General features: G+C 42.0%; 3 protein-coding genes across 4 annotated transcripts in view; 1 reads left to right on the forward strand and 2 right to left on the reverse strand.

The window, feature by feature from the left end:
* LOC148132642 (vomeronasal type-2 receptor 26-like) overlaps nucleotides 1–11,299 on the reverse strand; it is a 26,168-nt gene extending 14,869 nt beyond the window's left edge. Inside the window, exons 1-3 of the mRNA XM_087954505.1 lie at nucleotides 11,166–11,299; nucleotides 2,038–2,329; nucleotides 1,501–1,591 (exon numbers count right to left, since the gene is read on the reverse strand). Coding sequence (XP_087810631.1) covers nucleotides 1,501–1,591; nucleotides 2,038–2,329; nucleotides 11,166–11,299 — 517 coding nt within the window. The remainder of the gene's footprint in view (nucleotides 1–1,500; nucleotides 1,592–2,037; nucleotides 2,330–11,165) is intronic.
* Nucleotides 1–21,586, forward strand: part of LOC113430109 (vomeronasal type-2 receptor 26-like) — a 161,684-nt gene that overhangs the window by 113,388 nt on the left and 26,710 nt on the right. The gene's annotated exons all lie outside the window — the stretch shown is intronic.
* Nucleotides 1–21,586, reverse strand: part of RPS28 (ribosomal protein S28) — a 197,842-nt gene that overhangs the window by 33,345 nt on the left and 142,911 nt on the right. The gene's annotated exons all lie outside the window — the stretch shown is intronic.

Below are 21,586 nucleotides of genomic sequence, written 5' to 3' on the forward strand. Positions count from 1 at the left end.
TACATTTAATAAAAATTTAAAGTACCTGATTGTAAATGTATTAACAGCGGCTAGGATTGTATTTGCTAAAAATTGGAAAAGTGAGAAAATACCATTAGAGGAAGAAATCATTAAGAAAATATTGGAATGTGCTGAAATGAGTAGATTGACATTTGAAATTAGAGAGCAAGAAGATAAACAATTTTATGAAATTTGGGATCTTTTTACCAATGGTTAGATAATGCAATATAATAATAGAATGCTTAGAAACTTAGGAAATAATGAATATATATATTTTTTTTTTTTTTTTTTTTTCTTGGCTTTGATAACATTTTTAGAATATTTCTCACGATAGACTTGGTATGATTTTATGATTCGTAATAAGATAAGCTAAATAAATTATAGTTATCTCGTTTAAGTATGAATTACTAAAATCAGTTAAATGATTGTTTAATAACAATATTAGGATATACAATTGTTGATTGATAAGATGAGTTACTATGTAATATAACTACTATGATGGTTATGAAATAGATGCACAAAAAGGAGTGATAAACCAACCGATGCACTGTCTGTAAATATATGAAGAATAATGATGTTTTTATGTCATGTCTTATGTTGTTTGTGTTTTTGTTTGTTGTTAAAATCAATAAAAAAAACCTTTTTAAAAATAAATAAAAAATAAATTGAGTGTCTTTTTACAAATTGGATTTAAGCTAGTGACTGAGAGAAAATGAGGAGGTTCTACAAAAATTATTTTTAATAATTGCTGTCTTCATCTCTTCTTAGATACATTGATAGCATGTAGATATTTAATGAGTAATTCAAGAAATGCATATATGGAGTTTCCTACCTAGAGATCTCTGGACTAGATAAAAAGTCATTGAGATTACCTGCCATGACTGAATACTTGAGATATCCTTTCCAAGCCCCATCATGGTTGGTTGTCCTCCAGATCCACGCATTGCATGCAACGCATGTGCCACAGCATAAACGGCATTGTAGATATTGTAACTTTCACCTTCCGTGCTTGTTTCAAAAACATAAGAAGGTAGATTCTGTAAATTCTCCTTTCCTGTACATAGTTTCCCCCCCCCTATGGAAGGATCCTGCCTGGTTTGTCCATCATGCAGCCAAAGATCCATTCCCAACATAGTGGGAGAAAGACGTCCCCCTGTGGGTTCAAGGGGTCCAAAGACAGGAAGAAATGGCTGAATTCTGAGACATCCCCAGTGTGGTGCCTAAAATGCAAAGCCCCATGAAAGGGCTTTACTGTTTTCAAGATGTCTTGATTCCTTAATACACTAAGTTTCCAATGAGAAGTTATGATCCAAATTTTCCAAAATGATGTCTTCCTGAAATGTTCATGGATACTGATTGCCATCTGTACATTTTTAATACTACTGGAGTCTCCAAATAGAACAATTACTTTAGATTTAGACCAAGTCTCCAAAATATGAAATAATTTCAACATTGAAGTAGCAAGAAAATCCGATTTCAATATTTTGGTGAACGCCAAACAGATCTCCTTCTCCTTCAGCATTGGCATCAGAGATGAGATGAAACGTTCTCCATCGACATTTTCAGGGGCCACCAGCCCAACCCAGTTCCACTGGAAATGCAGGAGCAGCTGGACTAAACCCACATACTGGGGAAATTCCTTGGGATTAATCCGGATGAAGGAAGGATAAACACTTCTGTCTCCCTGAGAGAAGTCAAAGCCAACCCCGAGCTGGAGAAAGTGAGATTCTTGATAGATCAAATTTTAGGGGTCATCATTATGTGGATTATGTCAGACGCCAAGGGAGCCATACATCAAATAAATACAGAGACTATACTACACTACATTCTTATGAAGAAGAGATTAAGAAGGAATTCCTCCTAGAAAGTGCCACATTTCAAAATGATCTCATCTATCACTTTTGGCTTCTATAAAACATATCTTGACCCAAAAATATAAATATATGTCCCCAAAACACCTTTGTTTTCCACCTTTGGCTTCTGGGTGTGCTTCAGTTGTTTTTGTACTCTGTACTGTATCCAATAAAGACCCCTTACCTGTGGGACCTTGAAGATGCTGAAGATGGAGGCCATCTGCCTTGAGGATCTAGGGTTGAGATCTCCGATGACAGAGAGCAGAGGATCCTGCCTGTCACATTTGTAACCTGGAACCGTTTGGCCTCGGGGGGAGAACAGGGAGAGGCTGTTTAAGCAAACCTCTGTCTCAGTGTGAAAATTGCCATAGATGTGGAAGCCCAGGGTGATGTTGGGGAGGAGAACTAGATCCTTGTTGACCTCTCTGACTGCAAACACCAAGGCCAGAAACTGCTGGTAGTTCTTGGGTATGAGCCTACAGGGAGAAAACCATTAGGGAAATTTTACACTAGTGTGTGTGTTGGTGGAGTCGTATCTTTTAAAAAATGTTCTTTGTAGCAGGAAGTCCCAAATTCCATTGGGTTTGTTTTGTTGTTAAGGCTGTTTCCTGATTAATGGTCTTGACAGAAAGGAGAAAATCCTGTTTCTCCATATCCCGGATCATTTTATATCCCTCCATCAGCTCTTCCTTCTTCACTTTGCTCCAGTGATGGTAATCCTTCCCAATTGCTCCTCTTCCACCCTAATAAATTAATTTCTTCTTTGATGAGCATAAGACTACAGTAGGGGGGTGACAGCATACATTTCCCGAAGGCCCTGATTTAGGAGCAATCCTGATTCAAAGATGGATGGATTTTTTACAACTCTTCCACACAAGAAGTTGACCTCATCTTTGAGTTTTGCATCAGGAGTTTCTGTCCAAATTGATATTGTAATTCAACTTTTTCACAAGGCCAGCAGAGTTTCTAAAATGTTGTCCTTCCTCCCTTTTTTGGTGGTTGATTAGCTTCCTGATCAAGAGTTCTGGAAATTTGGAGAATTCTAGCCTATTTCATGAGTTTGATTCTTTATTTAGAAAAGCACAAAGATCTGAACTATGAGAGGGTATTAAAAACATCACTAGAACAAGTATTTCTGAAAAGAGTCCCTGAATACAAAGCAAACCAAATAGTTAGTTACACCTTTCCCTTCTGGGTAAAACTTACAAAATATTCTCCAGAAGTAGAGATGGGTCTTTTTGAAAGGATTGGAAGTTCAATTTATGTATAGTTCCCAGGGGAAAATTCCCACCAATAATGAAATTACCAGGCCTGTAATAGTATCTCGTAGTCTGTAAAGTGTTTGTCAACACACAACCAGTTTGCATCTTCTTAGCAATAGTTGGAGGCAGGAGCCACAAGAACAGCAGTAGCAGCAGGAGAGGCAGTCCAATCATTTTTCTCACCTTCCCTCCTAGATCAGAAATCAAAAGGGTTTTTTTTTTTGTGCAGAAGTTGAACCGCAAGGAGGACTAGAAATCTCAGCAGAGTGTTAGCACAAGAGAGATAATCTGTGCCACCTGTGCCCAAGGCAAATTTATATGCAAGCCTGCTTCTTCTTACCTGTGTATGGTCTGTGACCAAAGAGGATGCTAAAACCAGCTGAGTCTCACCAAACCCTGAAGTTGGCTCTTTGCAACACAAGGCAAGGTGACATGTCCTGCCTGCACTGGGAGAACTCAGGAGTATCTAATTTAAAGCAGGTTTTATCTTGGAAGATTTTTTAGTGTAGAAATCCATAGGGGATATATTAGAAATTGCTGTTCTTCTGATAATTGCATGGAAAAGCAATTGTCCTATTTACTGAGCAATAGCTACTCTTCATACAGCAGGTGGAGAAAATGAGGGTCTCCTGTTGTGAATCCACAGATCAGATGCAGCTGAGAGTCAAGGTGAAGTTGGGTACTTGAGTTATGTGAAACTGAGCATATCCACACAAGATGGAGGTTGGCTTCTTCCCTAATTTGTTTGGATAGTGGAAGTCAGGGTCTTCAAACTTGACAGCTTTAAGGCTTTGTGGATTTCCACTCCCAGAATTCCTCCTCCAGTCATGTTAGCTCAGGAATTCTGGGAGTTGAAGTCCACAAGTCTTAAACTTGCCAAGTTTGAAGACCCGTGGTATAAGTTCATGGGCATGGTGGCACTTGACAATCAGTTGTACCCTAGTATGTCTGGGCAATTATACCAACAATTGGATGGAATAAATGGTTTGTAAATATTAACATAGCTGGTGATGAAATTAGAAACTAACTTCTCCCACAGTACTTAAAAATTGTCAGGAGGATCTCAGACTACTTTAAACTCTACAAGAGGGTTGTGTAATAACTAGCTGAAGCCAACAAAGTTTGTCTTCTGTGTTTGTGTTATGAAGTATGTCTTCAAAATTGTGAACTGGTGTGGGAAGGAAACCATCACCCATAGTAAACCTTTGGACTGGCTGGGTTAATAGGAAAAGGTGCATGGTGTTATGTGGTGGTTCTCTCCATTATCTGAAGCTCTTTCATTCAATGTTGACAGGAGGGGAGACATTGAGCCCAAATCCCTAATTTTTAAGATATCTTAATGAGGCCTTCTCATTTCAAGGTAAAGTATCCTGATAATATTCAATTATACACCCAACCATTGAGCAAGGAATGCTGTCAAGGCTTTGTCCCAGTGCCTGAAGTCTGATGGAGAAAGAAACTCAGTTTTAATGCTAGCAAAATCAAGCAGCAGTGGATGATTGGTTCCCCCAGTACTAGGAACTTTCCTTCTTTGATCCTGCATGACATTGCATTGACTTGCTTAGGACTGCAAAAGTCTTTTGGACTTTCATCTCCCCTTCAAAAAGCAGATATTAGTTATAGTAGGTGTTTGTAAAGCTTCAATTTATTCAACAGGATGAGATTGAGTTGTGGAGCGTCTGAATGCCCAAAGATCAAAGATGTTTAACAGCAAGCTTTCTTTCTACATAGGGCACTTGGGATTCAGTGTGGACAACTGGAAGACGGGTTTATTTACATTATTACATTTCCTTATTCATTCAATTTCTATATCTGCCCATTTCAAACAATTGACTCTTATTATAACCAGTTATAGCACACATTATTCAATGGACATGTTGACTTTCTCTGTTACCACGTTTAGAAAAGCCATGAGATACTAAACATGCCTCAAAAGAAAATTTAAATGTTTCCAATGTGTACATCTGTTAGAGATTCTTATTTCTTATCATACTCTCTCTACAATTCAGATGGAGCTTAAGTAGAATAATGTAGCATTTGGGGAAAAAGATGCAAGCCAAGAGACCAGCCCCAGAGGCCAAGATGGAGAAGATCTCCATGGCCACCATGGATTTTCTTTTGGTGCTCAGGTAGGTGGGGAGGAAACTGACCCAAACACTGCAAAAGACCAGCATGCTGAAAGTAACAAACTTGGCTTTGTTAAAGCTGTCAAGCAATTTCCTAGCCAGAAAGGCCACAGAGAAACTGACCAGGGCCAGGAATCCCAGGTAGGAAAGGACAGTGTAAAACATGGAAGCTGAGCCTTTGTTACATTCCAAGATGTTTTCCCTATCAACGAGTGATAGTCCAAGTTGGGAAATGGAGGGGAATGTCAGTCTGTGCTCCATTCAAAGTCCAAGAAAGAAATACTTAGACTCCATAGATTAGAGAAAAGAATTCTTTTACTGAAAAATGAACTGGTAGCATCAGGTAAAAATTCTGAATCTGAGAAATTAGGTGCGCAGACCACATATACAAAGTGATGGAATTGTTCCCACCCCCAAAGTTCAAAAAGATTCTTCCAATTAAAAGTTCTGGATATGATCATGTGGACATCTTCAGGTGGTGATGAGGCCTCTGTCCATTGACCTTGGCATATTTTGATAAAGATTTGCAGCTGCGCAAAGGGAAGAAAGCTAAGCGAGAAATAGAAACCTAAAAGCAGGAATTTATACTCCCCTCCTCATTTACACAACACAAGAATGTAACACCTCCAGCTCTCTTCCCAGACAATTCCCCCTCCTCCCCCATTACGTATGGCAGCTAAAAGATGCAAAGCAGTAGCAGAAGATCTTGAAGGCTGACATTCAGCCCTCCTAGAAAAAGACGTTAGTCCTGCAAGAGAGAAAAGAAAAACATAAAAGATACTGATTACCAATCAAATACATTTCTAGGGTTTGTCAGGATATTTTGTGCGAAAGTCTTTGACCAGCTTAGAGGCTCTAACATCCTTCTCATTGACCCACTCAGCTTGGGAAGAAGGGAAATGTTTCCAAGCTACGAGGTATTGGAGGCGACCCTCCACTTTCAAGAGTCCAAAATTTCTTTAACTTCAAAATGTTGTTCACCTTCAATCAGCAATGGTATAGGAGGATCAGTCTGGGTTGGTCTCAGACCAGAAGTGTGTTCAGGTTTCAACAAACTAACATGGAAAACCGGATGAATTCGGCCGAAGAGTTTTTGGTAGTGTCAATTGGACGGTCACAGGATTTACGATCCGTTCAATCGTGAAAGGACCTACATATTTAGGACCAAGTTTCTTTGACTTTGAGTGGTTTGTAAGTATTTGGTGGACAGGAAAACTTTGTCACCCACTTGATAGGACTTCTGTGGAGTTCTCTTTTATCTGCAAACTTCTTATGAGATTGATGTGCGTCATCTAATGCTTTACAGGCAACTGGCCAGTTAAGTTGGAGTTGAGATATCCATTCGTCTAGCGACTGGATGTTAGGTCTTTCACAAGGTAGCTCAGTTATGGGTATAAAGTCTTGTCCCGACACCACTTTAAAGGGGATGAACCCAGTACTACTATGGACAGAATTGTTGTATGCCACCTTGGCAAATGGCAGTAAGTCAGCCAAATTATCCTGTTGATAATTTATGTAACATCTGAGGTATTGTTCTAACACTGCGTTAGTTCTCTCCACAGGCCCCATAGGTTTGGGGGATGGTGGGAGAGCTGAATTCCTGGGTGGAGCCTATTAACTTCAGGAATTCCCTCCAAAAGTTTGAGGTGAATTGAACCCCACGGTCAGAAATTATACGCTCGGGAACGCCATGCAGTCTATAGATATGTAGTATGAATAGTTTAGCCAACGATTTTGCCGAGGGAATCTTAGAGCAAGGTATGAAATGTGCTTGTTTGGAAAACAAATCAGTTACTACCCAAATAACCGTGTGTCCAGTGCTCTCGGTAACTCTACTATAAAGTCCATAGAGATTTCCTTCCAAGGAGCTGTTGGCCTGGCCACATTTTGTAACAGCCCTGCTGGCTTACCAGGAGGCCTTTTTGCTGAGGCGCAAACTGAGCAGTTAGCCACATAAGTCTCAATGTCCTTTTTCAACGTAGGCCACCAGAATTGTCGCTTAATGAGGTGTAAGGTCTCTTCATGAATCCAAAGTGACCAGCCGCTTTAGAGTCATGGGCCTGTTGCAATATTTGGCTTCTCAATGTCTCTGGTACATACAGCTTCTCTCCCATCCAGGCCAAACCATCTCTAACTGTACAGTTATTCAAATGCGCCAGGAACCACTCATCCAGTTTTAGGGCTTCCTTTAATTGCGCCATCAAATCACTCGACAAATCTGCTTCTTGCTTCTTCTTTTGCGCTCTAGTGACCACCGGGCGGCTAGCTGTTTGGTTGAAACAATCGGCCGTATCACTTCCTGCCGAACACTGTTATATTGAGGCAGTCTAGATAAAGCATCCGCCATAAAATTCCTCCCCCGGGATGTACTTCAGTGAAAAGTTGAACCGCTTAAAATACTGGGCCCATCGAACTTGTTTAGGATACAGTTTCCGAGGCGTTTTTAAGGCCTCCAAATTCTTTATGGTCAGTCCATACCTCAAACGGGTGCTCTTTGTTCCTTCAATGTTGACAGGGGAGAAATTGAGCCCAAATCCCTAATTTTTAAGATATCTTAATAGAGCCTTCTCATTTCAAGGTAAAGTATCCTGATAATATTCAATTATACACCCAACCATTGAGCAAGGAATGCTGTCAAGGCTTTGTCCCAGTGCCTGAAGTCTGATGGAGAAAGAAACTCAGTTTTAATGCTAGCAAAATCAGCAGCAGCAGTGGATGATTGGTTCCCCCAGTACTAGGAACTTTCCTTCTTTGATCCTGCATGACATTGCATTGACTTGCTTAGGACTGCAAAAGTCTTTTTGGACTTTCATCTCCCCTTCAAAAAGCAGATATTAGTTATAGTAGGTGTTTGTAAAGCTTCAATTTATTCAACAGGATGAGATTGAGTTGTGGAGCGTCTGAATGCCCAAAGATCAAAGATGTTTAACAGCAAGCTTTCTTTCTACATAGGGCACTTGGGATTCAGTGTGGACAACTGGAAGACGGGTTTATTTACATTATTACATTTCCTTATTCATTCAATTTCTATATCTGCCCATTTCAAACAATTGACTCTTATTATAACCAGTTATAGCACACATTATTCAATGGACATGTTGACTTTCTCTGTTACCACGTTTAGAAAAGCCATGAGATACTAAACATGCCTCAAAAGAAAATTTAAATGTTTCCAATGTGTACATCTGTTAGAGATTCTTATTTCTTATCATACTCTCTCTACAATTCAGATGGAGCTTAAGTAGAATAATGTAGCATTTGGGGAAAAAGATGCAAGCCAAGAGACCAGCCCCAGAGGCCAAGATGGAGAAGATCTCCATGGCCACCATGGATTTTCTTTTGGTGCTCAGGTAGGTGGGGAGGAAACTGACCCAAACACTGCAAAAGACCAGCATGCTGAAAGTAACAAACTTGGCTTTGTTAAAGCTGTCAAGCAATTTCCTAGCCAGAAAGGCCACAGAGAAACTGACCAGGGCCAGGAATCCCAGGTAGGAAAGGACAGTGTAAAACATGGAAGCTGAGCCTTTGTTACATTCCAAGATGTTTTCCCCTATCAACGAGTGATAGTCCAAGTTGGGAAATGGAGGGGAATGTCAGTCTGTGCTCCATTCAAAGTCCAAGAAAGAAATACTTAGACTCCATAGATTAGAGAAAAGAATTCTTTTACTGAAAAATGAACTGGTAGCATCAGGTAAAATTCTGAATCTGAGAAATTAGGTGCGCAGACCACATATACAAAGTGATGGAATTGTTCCCACCCCCCAAAGTTCAAAAGATTCTTCCAATTAAAAGTTCTGGATATGATCATGTGGACATCTTCAGGTGGTGATGAGGCCTCTGTCCATTGACCTTGGCATATTTTGATAAAGATTTGCAGCTGCGCAAAGGGAAGAAAGCTAAGCGAGAAATAGAAACCTAAAAGCAGGAATTTATACTCCCCCCCTCCTCATTTACACAACACAAGAATGTAACACCTCCAGCTCTCTTCCCAGACAATTCCCCCCTCCTCCCCCCATTACGTATGGCAGCTAAAAGATGCAAAGCAGTAGCAGAAGATCTTGAAGGCTGACATTCAGCCCTCCTAGAAAAAAGACATTAGTCCTGCAAGAGAGAAAAGAAAAACATAAAAGATACTGATTACCAATCAAATACATTTCTAGGGTTTGTCAGGATATTTTGTGCGAAAGTCTTTGACCAGCTTAGAGGCTCTAACATCCTTCTCATTGACCCACTCAGCTTGGGAAGAAGGGAAATGTTTCCAAGCTACGAGGTTTTGGAGGCGACCCCTCCACTTTCGAGAGTCCAAAATTTCTTTAACTTCAAAATGTTGTTCACCTTCAATCAGCAATGGTATAGGAGGATCAGTCTGGGTTGGTCTCAGACCAGAAGTGTGTTCAGGTTTCAACAAACTAACATGGAAAACCGGATGAATTCGTCGAAGAGTTTTTGGTAGTGTCAATTGGACGGTCACAGGATTTACGATCCGTTCAATCGTGAAAGGACCTACATATTTAGGACCAAGTTTCTTTGACTTTTGAGTGGTTTGTAAGTATTTGGTGGACAGGAAAACTTTGTCACCCACTTGATAGGACTTCTGTGGAGTTCTCTTTTTATCTGCAAACTTCTTATGAGATTGATGTGCGTCATCTAATGCTTTACAGGCAACTGGCCAGTTAAGTTGGAGTTGAGATATCCATTCGTCTAGCGACTGGATGTTAGGTCTTTCACAAGGTAGCTCAGTTATGGGTATAAAGTCTTGTCCCGACACCACTTTAAAGGGGATGAACCCAGTACTACTATGGACAGAATTGTTGTATGCCACCTTGGCAAATGGCAGTAAGTCAGCCAAATTATCCTGTTGATAATTTATGTAACATCTGAGGTATTGTTCTAACACTGCGTTAGTTCTCTCACAGGCCCCATAGGTTTGGGGATGGTGGGCGGAGCTGAATTCCTGGGTGGAGCCTATTAACTTCAGGAATTCCCTCCAAAAGTTTGAGGTGAATTGAACCCCACGGTCAGAAATTATACGTTCGGGAACGCCATGCAGTCTATAGATATGTAGTATGAATAGTTTAGCCAACGATTTTGCCGAGGGAATCTTAGAGCAAGGTATGAAATGTGCTTGTTTGGAAAACAAATCAGTTACTACCCAAATAACCGTGTGTCCAGTGCTCTCGGGTAACTCTACTATAAAATCCATAGAGATTTCCTTCCAAAGAGCTGTTGGCCTGGCCACATTTTGTAACAGCCCTGCTGGCTTACCAGGAGGCCTTTTTGCTGAGGCGCAAACTGAGCAGTTAGCCACATAAGTCTCAATGTCCTTTTTCAACGTAGGCCACCAGAATTGTCGCTTAATGAGGTGTAAGGTCTTCATGAATCCAAAGTGACCAGCCGCTTTAGAGTCATGGGCCTGTTGCAATATTTGGCTTCTCAATGTCTCTGGTACATACAGCTTCGCTCCCATCCAGGCCAAACCATCTCTAACTGTACAGTTATTCAAATGCGCCAGGAACCACTCATCCAGTTTTAGGGCTTCCTTTAATTGCGCCATCAAATCACTCGACAAATCTGCTTCTTGCTTCTTCTTTTGCGCTCTAGTGACCACCGGGGCGGCTAGCTGTTTGGTTGAAACAATCGGCCGTATCACTTCCTGCCGAACACTGTTATATTGAGGCAGTCTAGATAAAGCATCCGCCATAAAATTCCTCCCCCCCGGGATGTACTTCAGTGAAAAGTTGAACCGCTTAAAATACTGGGCCCATCGAACTTGTTTAGGATACAGTTTCCGAGGCGTTTTTAAGGCCTCCAAATTCTTATGGTCAGTCCATACCTCAAACGGGTGTTTTGTTCCTTCCAAGAAATGTCTCCATGTCAATAGAGCCCAGCGAACTGCAAAAGCTTCCTTTTCCCAGACGGCCCACCTTCTTTCGGTTTCAGTCAGTTTACGGGAAGTGTAGGCGCAGGGTTGTAAAGTTCCCTTTTCATTGATTTGAAGTAAGACTGCTCCAACTGCCACATCACTTGCATCGGCTTGGATCACGAATGGGGCATCCATGTCCGGGTGCTTTAGCACTGGTTCTGCAGCGAACAGTCGCTTCAGCTTTTCAAAGGTGGCTTGGCATTCCATGGACCACTCCGGCGGTTTACTAGGCTTTGGTTTTGCCTCCCTTTAGTTTTTAAGAGATTGGTGATAGGCATTGCTATCTTAGCAAAAGACGGGATGAATTCCTGGTAAAAGTTGGCAAATCCTAAGAAGCTTTGAAGTTGTTTTCGGGTGCGCGGGGGGCCCACTCCAACACAGCCCGTACCTTCCCTGGATCCATTTCAATGCCCTCATGCGAAATGAGATACCCCAAGTAGTCAATTTTCTCTTGATGGAACTCACATTTGGACAGTTTAGCATACAATTTAGCGGCTCACAATTTCTGCAGCACTGAACGCACCAGTCTCACACGTTCATCCCAAGTTTCTGTGTAGATAAGGATGTCATCAAGGTAAACCAAAAACCCCTTGTATAAATGTTCGTGTAGCACCTGATTGATCATCTGAATGAATACGGCTGGAGCCCCCTGTAGGCCAAAGGGGGGAACATTGAACTGGAAACAACCCATCGGGCAATTAAAAGTGGTTTTCCACTCATCCCCTTCTTTAATTCGGATTCGGTAATATGCTTCTCTCAAGTCCAATTTCATGAAAAATTTTCCTTTAGCCAGGTGGGCTAACATGTCCTTCATCAGGGGGAGGGGGTACACGTTTTCCACGGAAATTGCGTTCAGGTTTCTATAGTCCACTACCAAATGCTTGGAGCCATCTTTCTTTTCACGGAACAACACTGGGGCCGCTACCCGAGGTCTAGCGGGTTGGATGAAACCACATTTCAAATTTTTATCGATAAACAATCTCAGCTCTTCGAATTCCCGTGGTGTCATCGAATATAGCTTCAGTTTCGGGACCGTCACCACAGGCAGAATTTCAATACTACAATCTATTGACCGATGAGGGGGAAGCTCATCTGACACCTTTTCGCTGAACACTTCTTTTAAGTCCCAATATTCTTTCGGAATTTTTTCCTCCCCCTCCAAGGTTTCGGTACCTGTGGAGGCTAGCTCAACCAGATTCTGAAGCTTCTGCTGGGATTGCCCCTCCCCTTCCAGTCGCTGATTGGTGCGTATGCGCAACAACCCTTTCCTCCAGTTCACATGGGGATTCCACTTGCGGAGCCCGGGCAATCCTAGTATTAACGGTTGCTCCATTCCAGGGGCCACAATAAAACACAAAGACTCTTTATGCTCCCCCATGGTCATCTCTAGGGGTTACGTTATGAAGCGTGCAGGGCAACCCCCCGCCACTGATCCATCCAATTGGCAAAAGGCTATGGGTGTTTCTAAAGTTCTCAGTCTGATGCCCATCTCCTCAACTACTTTTATGTTAATTACACATCTCGTGTACCCAGAGTCTAGCAAGGCTAACATCTCCCCTGAAGTGGGTACCCTTAATTTTACTGGAATGGTCATGGGGCCCTTATTTGGACTTACCAGGAAGTTGTCTTCCGAGTCGGATTCACTCTCTTCATGGAAGGTCGGAGGTCCCAGCTCCTCCCCTGCCGGAGGGGCGACCTCTACAACCTCCCCCGTCTTTAGCGCGGTTTCGCGAGGCTTGGCTGGGGGATTTTCAGATTTCCTCCCTCCTCTCTGCGCCCCCTTTGGATCCAGCTTGACCCTGCAGTCCGCAATCCGGTGGCCCTCTTTCCCACATCGAAAACAGGCAGTGGATTTGGGTCTTGCCATCACTCATCCCTTCGGAGCCTTAGGGGCCTCTTGGAAGTGTGGGGGGGATGGCTTGCTCCATCCGGAGCCCCCCCTGCATCTGCTTCGGGTCAAATCTATTTCCACTTCTTCTGCCAGCAAGTAACACAGCTGCAAATCATTAGGGTCCCTTCTGGAAATACACATCTGGTATATTCAGAGTGTGGGAGTAAGAGAATTTTGGTTCTTATTCTGAAGATTTCCTGTGAAAAAATTAGTATTGGTAACATGTCAAATGTACCAAAAATGACAAACAAAATTATGATTAAGTGAACAGTCACTTAAGGAAGCTCTTCGCTTAATCATAGCATTAATTTTTTTTCCTCATTTTTGGAAAACTCTCTTGATTCCCTACTCTTGAGGAACAAGAATTGAGCAGACCTACACTCACACCATTTAATGCACAACTGGGGCAGGAATTAATAAGTTCCTGCTCTCTTTCCCACTTCCATACAATATCAGGGACGAATGGGTTTGTTAAGATTGAGCATAAGTGATGTAGACAAAAATCAAACAGCAGGGTTTGCGGCTGTTGGATATATTGATATTACAATGGGAAAGCAAAAACCTCTAACCCTAACCTTAACAGCCAACTTAGAAGATCACTGGAAGTCAACTAATCCTTATCTATGAACCATGCATCACCTGATTCATTCTGAATTAAAGAACATATATATTTTCTGGTGCACCATAAGCTATACTTCTACCAATTCTGTTTTGAGGTTGCCTCTAAAGAAAGGAGTCATACCTGAGATAGTTTGTGGGAGAGAGACCTTGTTCCTGGCAGGTACAGCTGCAATACTTAGACAAATATTCTTTATTTCAGACGCAGCTCGCTGTGACCCGTGTCCAGAAGACCAATATGCCAACAAGGACAGGGATGACTGCATTGCCAAGAAAATCCACTTCCTCTCCTATCAAGAGACTCTGGGATACACTTTAGTTTCTCTGGCTCTTTCTCTCTCCATGATCACATCTGTGGTCCTGGCAATTTTTTTCAAGTACCGTCACACACCGATCGTCAAGGCCAACAACCGAGATCTCTCCTACCTCCTCCTGGTCTCCCTCCTGCTCTGCTTCCTCTGCTCTTTCCTCTTCATTGGTCGACCCAAGAAGCTCACCTGTCTCTTCCGACAAACAACCTTTGCCATTCTCTTTTCCCTTGCAGTTTCCTCTATCTTGGCAAAAACTGTCATGGTGGTTCTGGCCTTTATGGCAACCAAGCCAGGGAACAAGTCAAGGAAGCTCTTAGGAAAACCACTGACCAACTCCATTGTGATAGCCTGTCCCCTGGTCCAAGCAATTCTTTGTGCCATTTGGCTAGTAACCTCCCCTCCATTTCCCAACATGGATTTCCATTCCTTTGTAGGAGAGGCCATCCTGAAATGTAACGAAGGCTCAGCTTCAATGTTTTACGCTGTCCTGGCCTATCTGGGTTTCCTGACCCTTGTGAGTTTCACAGTGGCCTTTCTGGCTAGGAAATTGCCTGACAGCTTTTAGCATGTTGGTCTTTTGGAGTGTTTGGATCACTTTCATCCCCACCTACCTGAGCACCAAAGGGAAGTCCATGGTGGCCGTGGAGATCTTCTCCATCTTGGCCTCTGGGGCTGGTCTCTTGGCTTGCATCTTTTTCCCCAAGTGCTTCATTATCTTACTGAGACCAAGTCTTAATTGTAGAGAAAATATGATAAGAAACAAGAATCTCTAAGAATTTCTACATTTATCTTTGAGGCATATTTAGGATGGGACAGACTGTAAGAACCAAGAACCCATGAAGGCCATTTGCTCTCGGTGTCTGACAAAGAAGCAAACTATTCTCAGAACAAAAGGATGATTCCTAATGGGACAATGTGAAGACCAGGGGTGGGGAGAAGGAGAACCATGCAAGCCCTGCACAGAGAAAACCAGAGCTGGTTTTGATTCTTCAGTATGGAAATGGTGTATCAAATAAAGTTTTGCTTTTGGGAGTACAAAGTTCCTGAGAGTGCCTACTTCTGTTGGTAGTCTTCAAACTATTCTTCTGAGAATAGTTTGCTTCACTAGTCGGACTGTTGACATGTAGTTCAAGTTATTTTAGATTTTGTGATTTCTCCAGATTTTAGTTCAGGTTATTTTAGATTCAGATAGGGCAACCGCGACTTCTGAAGGGAAGCCATTCCACTAGTTCGTTGTTTTTGCTGTTAGGAAATTCCTCCTTAGTTCTCGGTTGGATTTCTCCTTGGTTGCTTCTTTTCCTGCCTGTCAGCATTCCAAGTAAACCCTCCATACAATTCAGAACTCCAAGACAAAGTCCATCCAAGTAAGCATTTATTAAAGAAAGTCATGTTGACCAGGGGTGGGATTCCAATTTTTTAACAACCGGTTCTGTGATCATATGATATGGTGGGTTGGGTGGGAGCAGCTTCAGCAGGTCTGGTCAACAGATGTCTGGCCTTCAGGTAGGGGTCTTTTTTGTTGATTGATGTCACGGTCTAATTTGAGGGCAGTCGCATACCACGATTGTAGCATTTCAGGTATGCCTCTAATGTTTCAGGCCTTTTTTACTTCTGGGTCAATGGCATTTTTGAAACAGTGCAGGATGATTCTTTCAGGCCAGTCCATGAGGTGGCTTGCGACCCTTCTAAAGTCCCAAACAAAGTCTGATATGGGTCGCTTGCCCTGTTTCATTTCCATTAATTTGTCCTCATTTCCCCCCACTCTTTCTGGATTCTCAAATCTGAATCTCAACAAATGAATAAAAGCATTGACATCTTGTAGCTCTGGGGCCTGTTTGTAATGGAGTTGGGCCACCCAGTCAGAAGCATCCCCCTCATTCATCCCATCTGTTATTGCAGTGACCGGATCGCGCTCTCTTGCATATTGGCCTCCAAATTGGTCTCTGTGAGACCAGATTCGAGTGAGGAAATAAGCGAAATGTTCATGCCGTCCGTCAAAAGTCACCTTGAACAGCATCTGGTCTGGTCTGGTCTGGTCTGGCGGGGGGAGGTGGTATCACCCTGGCAACCGCAGGCTGAGCCGGAATGAAAGGAGCCTGACAAGGCATGTACCTACTTTGAAAGGTTCTTCTGAGGCCTGGCTGGGTTGGGGCTCTCTGAAAGAAGGGCCTTTCCAGGGTTGCTCCGAGTGGGGGTTGATTAGGGGCCTGCCATGAAGAGGCCGGTTCTTGCCTTATTCCTTGCATGAGGGAAGCGGGGTGGGGTGGCTGCCACCTGCTGCCTGTGCCCCTTTGTTGGGAAGGGATTGCTGATTCTGTTTGGGCCCAGGGCGTTGCTGGTGCTGGCATCCACTGGCACTGGATCCAGCCTTGGCTAGGATAAAATCCCCACCCTGGAGGGATACTCTCTGCAGGGGGTAATCTCCTTTCTGGTTGGGGGAGGGGGTGGACTGGGAGTTCATAACATCCCCATTTTAGTTTGCATCTCTCGTCTCTCCCTTGAAATTCGATCCTGCCAGGCTGGGCTGCTTCGCTGGCCATCTCCAACTGATACCAGAGTGAATTCCCTCCTTAAACTGGGGAAGGGAAACGTGGGCTGCATTATGCTCCAGCTTGCCTGGATAGTTTGTGGCTTTGAGGCATAACTTTCCAGCTTTAGCTGCTGGAGCTGTTGTGAGATTCCTGCCAATGATTAGCTTCAGGATGTAATCCTCTGGCTGCCATCTTGGGAGGCATCTGATGCAATTGGGGCTCCATACGTGCAATCTGTCTCCCTTGCAGTATGTCGAGGGCTTGAGAAAGAGATTTGTTCCGGCAGCGTTTCTTCTGGTCCCGTCTGACAACTCCCCCATGAGTCTGATCCTTTGGGCCGGGCTTCTAAATCTTGTCTCTCTTCTGCATGCCTCAAGGCCTGCATTACCTCCTCTGAAGGGGGGCTGGGGGATTCAGCTCATCTTCTGGAGAATAGAATAGAATAGAATAGAATAGAATAGAATAGAATAGAATAGAATAGAATAGAATAGAACAGAATACCTTTATTGTTATTGCATTCCTTTATTGTTATTCATTGCATGAATACAATGAAATTTGAAAGCTACTCCAGCACAGTGCCCCAAACTCCACATCACAATCACACTACAGAGTTTTAAAAATTAAAATAATAATAATAATAATAATAATAATAATAATAATAATAATAATAATAATAATAATAATAATAATAATAATAATAATAATAATAATAATAATAATAATAATAGGACTAAATCACAAATGTGCTGTTTGATTCAAGATAATTATTACCTTGGAAAAGAAACTGTTTCTCAATCTATTAGTCCACATTTTAAGACACCTATAACGCTTCCCTGATAGTAACAGATCAAAATATGAATGTCCAGGATGAGAATGGTCTGTGGAGATTTTTAGTGTTCTAGAGAGGAGTCTGGTCTTTGCAATCTCTTCCAAAGAAGAAAGAGAGCAACTGATGACTTTTTGTGCTGTGTTTATAACTCTCCGGAGCATCTTCTTAGGGAGCGCCCCCCAAGCCCCTTCTCTCTCACCTTCCATCTTTGCTGATTCTTCGTACTGATCCATTCCTGGAATCAGTCCTTGGGTTCAGCAACCCCTCTTTGGAGTGCTGATAGTTGTTATAGTTTTGAAATAATGTCAGCATTCCAGGGAACCTCCATTCCAATCAGTAACTCCAAGACAAGCATAATCTCAAAAGTACCTTGATTAGAATAGCACCAGGCACATCTGTGGAATTTTGAAACTAAAAGTTTCCCAGACTTCCCACAATGTCCCAAACTACAAACCATCTGCTTTTTACTCATCATCATCACATCACATGAACCAATCCCAAAGTAAATTCCTTTTTTCTTCTGCACCACACTCTATGACCTTGAACTAACAAAAGAATTCTATTTTGTCTACTTAGAGCTACTCAATAAAAATCACCCCCTCCCACTTTCTCAAGCTATGTGGCAGCAGCAATGAATAAAGATTCCAAAGCTGACAGCAGGCTTACCTGTGAGCAGGCAGATCAGTGGAGAGGCTCGTGTCAGCTCCGGGCTGCTTCTGTCACGTGCTCTCGCTGGAAGAGCCTCTCCCGGCAGAGCGAAGAGCTTGCAAGTCCCCCTCCCTTTGGAAATGGCTCCTGGGCAGCAGAGAGAAACAGGATTCAACTGGGCTGTTGCTCTGCTGCCCAGGAGCCATTTCCAAAGGGACTTGCAAGCTCTTCGCTCTGCCACAGCGAAAGGCAGGCAGCAATGGCTGGCCTGGCAGGTGAAAGCAGGCTGCAGGCATGTCGCATATGCGCACAATGTTGTGCATGTGCGATAGGGACTGACTGGGCAGGGAGCGGAGAAGTGGGTTGAGAGGTGTGGGGCCAGCCAGAGGCCAGATTTATCGTTTCTCTGAACTACTGGGAACCCTAACAACCAGTTCTATTGAACCGGTGCGATCCAGTAGAATCCTACCCCCATTTTTTGGATCTTTTCCTCTTCCTTGGCCACTTTCTGCTGAATCTTAAAAAGAAACCCTCCTCCAATTCACCTCAGGGTTCCATTTCTGCAGCCAAGACAGTTGAAGTAGGAGGGGCCTCTCCATCTCTTGCACCACTATAAAACTCAGAGTCTCTTTATGATTTCCCATTCTCATCTCTACTGGTTCAGTTATTAAAGTGAGCTGGGTCCCCTCCAGCTACAGTCCCATCTAACTGGCAAAGCCACAGGTGGGATTCAGCCAGTTCTCACCAGTTCTCCAGGATCATTAGTTAATTGCTTATGCAGTTCGGAGAACTGGCTAAAAATAAAGTGCAAGAGAGGTTTTTCTCTCTCTCTCCCTTCAGTTAATAGCTCCGGGCAGACCACTTAACAAGAACCACTTAACAGTTGCAGCTGGAATGCAGCCGATACACACTGAATCAAGACAATAAACAACAGAAACTGACAGGATTAGGGCAGGGAAATCCATCAATCATATTAACCCCTTCAGGAAGGACAAGATTACAAACATTTTCATTATAAAGAGTATTAAGTAACACCTCTGTGATCAGCTAATACTTCCTGGAGTTCCCCAAGACCTTTTATAGCTGCTGCAGTGTTGGCTACTTCTTGTTTCTTCCTGGGGGGAAAGATACAGAAGTGGACAATGATGCAGCTTGATCACACAGGCCATGAATTTAATGCATGTGTAGTCCAGCCAGCTGTATTGTTTCTGCTGTGAAGCACCCAATATAGAACATAGAGAACATAGAATAATAGCATTGGAAGGGTTAATGGCTTTTGGCAGCACAACCAGGCTTTCAATTGGCATGAGCAGCTGCTCTTAGTTTCCCTCTCAGCTGCTGCATTTGCTTTGGGGTTGACTTTTTTTTAAAAAAAAGGGGGAATGGCGATTTAAATTTTCCGCATTGTTTTAGTGACTCCTGATACTGTCCTTTTAGAGTGTACTTCCATCACTCTTTTTGAAACCCACAAATTGAAAGTTAAAACGTTTGAAGTATAGAGACCATCTCACTTGTTTGGGGGACAACTTTCTCAGTTTTTTTCATTTTTTTCAAAGCCTCTAGGTTTTTATGATCAGTCCATACTTCAAATTCTTTCTTTACCCCTCCTAACAGATGTCTCCATGTGCTTAACGCCCATTTGACTGCAAATGCCTCTTTCCCCCAAATGGCCCATTCCCTCTCTGTAGCAGTGAACTTTCGTGATGTATAAGCACGGGGCTGTAATAACCCTTGTTCATTCTCTTGTAGTAAAACAGCCCCCACAGCCACATTGCTAGCATCTGCCTGAACGATGTACTTTCCCTGGTATCACAAATGGTCTAACAGGATCGCTTACCATGGTACCCTCCTAGTTGTCTTCACCACTGTTGTGCAGACCCGAAACGACACAAGGTTGTTTCTTATCATTATATTGTTTCTTCTCTTGAGTTGATGAAGATTCTGTTGTCACCTTCTGCATGAGCCCTTGCGACTGTTCACTGCTGACAGCCCCTTTTCCAAAATATCGGGTTTGTGTCACAGCCCCAGCAGGAGCCTTTGCTGTCTGTTTCATACTCCCTGTGGTAAGTGATAGACATTCTTACGCCCTGTGGCCGATGATGTTACACCAAAAACACCTTATGGTCGATCGGCCCCTAACATTAGTTGTGACACCTCCTGGGTCACTCCTTCCTGCTATCATGTTGGGGCTTCCCATGTTATGTTTCCGGGGAGCCTCTGGTTTAGTCCTAAACTCCTTCAACCCTACATCTAGCTCTACCACCATCTTGTACCAGTCTGTCAGGTGCTACAGAATGCCTCAGTACAAATATGCCTGTCATAATCCTCAATCTAAACCAGTTCTGAATTCCCTGATTAACAAACATTCAGGCCAGGAGCGGAACTTCCCAGCCAACCTCCGGAACTCCCTCACATACTCAGCTGCTGGCCGTCCTTCTTTTTTTTTTTTTTTTTTTTTTGAAAATTTTATTTGGGTTTTCACAAAAATAATAATAATACAAATAAAACATCTTTTTTTGAAAATAGCTTGGTCCGGGTTACACTTCTTCATACAGACACAACTCAATTTCATGCTCACTTTTATGTTCTGTTCCATATCTTATTACTGTTTTACATTTTCTACATAGCTTTTCTCCTCTTAATTTTCTCAATTTTATTTTGATTATCTCATCTCAATTCAAATCATTATATTTATACTTTTGTCTGTCCTGTTTCAATTTCATATTATCTTTTCTCATTAAACAAATTATCTCCTGTAATTACTAATTGGAGTATGACACCTTTATATCTTTTAATTTGATCCATTCAACTCTTATTTTAGCTTCAATGTATACCTTAAGGTTATAACATTCAATATAATACATAACTTCCAATCGAATTCTGCTTGGTATATTCTTAAAATACACACTATATTCTTAAAAAGAGATTATAAATATATGTAATTAAGACACTCAATTCAGTTCTATCATTAATATTCATTAAAATCTTAACATCTTTAACATTTCTTTTTCAATTAAATTTCATACTTCCTTGGGAACATAAGTTTTCCATAATTAATTTTCCCCCTATTTCTCTTCACTTATATTTTTAAATAATTAAAATGTTTCCATCCTTTCCTAATTCAATTCCCTCATTCATTTTATTTCATTTATTTATTAACAAACATTTCACTAGATTACAATAACTATTTTATCCATCATTTTAATTGTACATCGTTTCATATTTTCTAAAAATTATTTCTATTTCTAATATAACAGTACTATCTTATGTACCTTTGCAGAATCCCTTTTTCAATTAAATTTTCACCTGTTATCTCTAAATAGGCCCTGTTTCTCTACATCTTGTTTCTGTCCTTTATAACTTCTTTTCCTTTCCTTGTTCTCTCTCTTCTTCTCCCTCCCTTTTTTACCCCCTTGCCTCTCTACTTCTAATTCTCTCTTCTGTATTCCCCTCTTCTGTTGCTTTCTAATATTATACTTATTTTTCAAACTATTCTTCTTCTTTTTGGTTGTTTTTTCAAATCTTAATCTTTTCATCCTCTTTCCCCCCTTTCCTTTTTTTCCCCACATAAAATTACTTGTTTATTAAAGATGC

Source organism: Notechis scutatus, chromosome 1, assembly GCF_049901735.1.
Source record: "Notechis scutatus isolate UNSWTSFEM ecotype Mainland chromosome 1, rNotScu1.2, whole genome shotgun sequence".
NCBI classification, from domain to species: Eukaryota; Metazoa; Chordata; class Lepidosauria; order Squamata; family Elapidae; genus Notechis; species Notechis scutatus.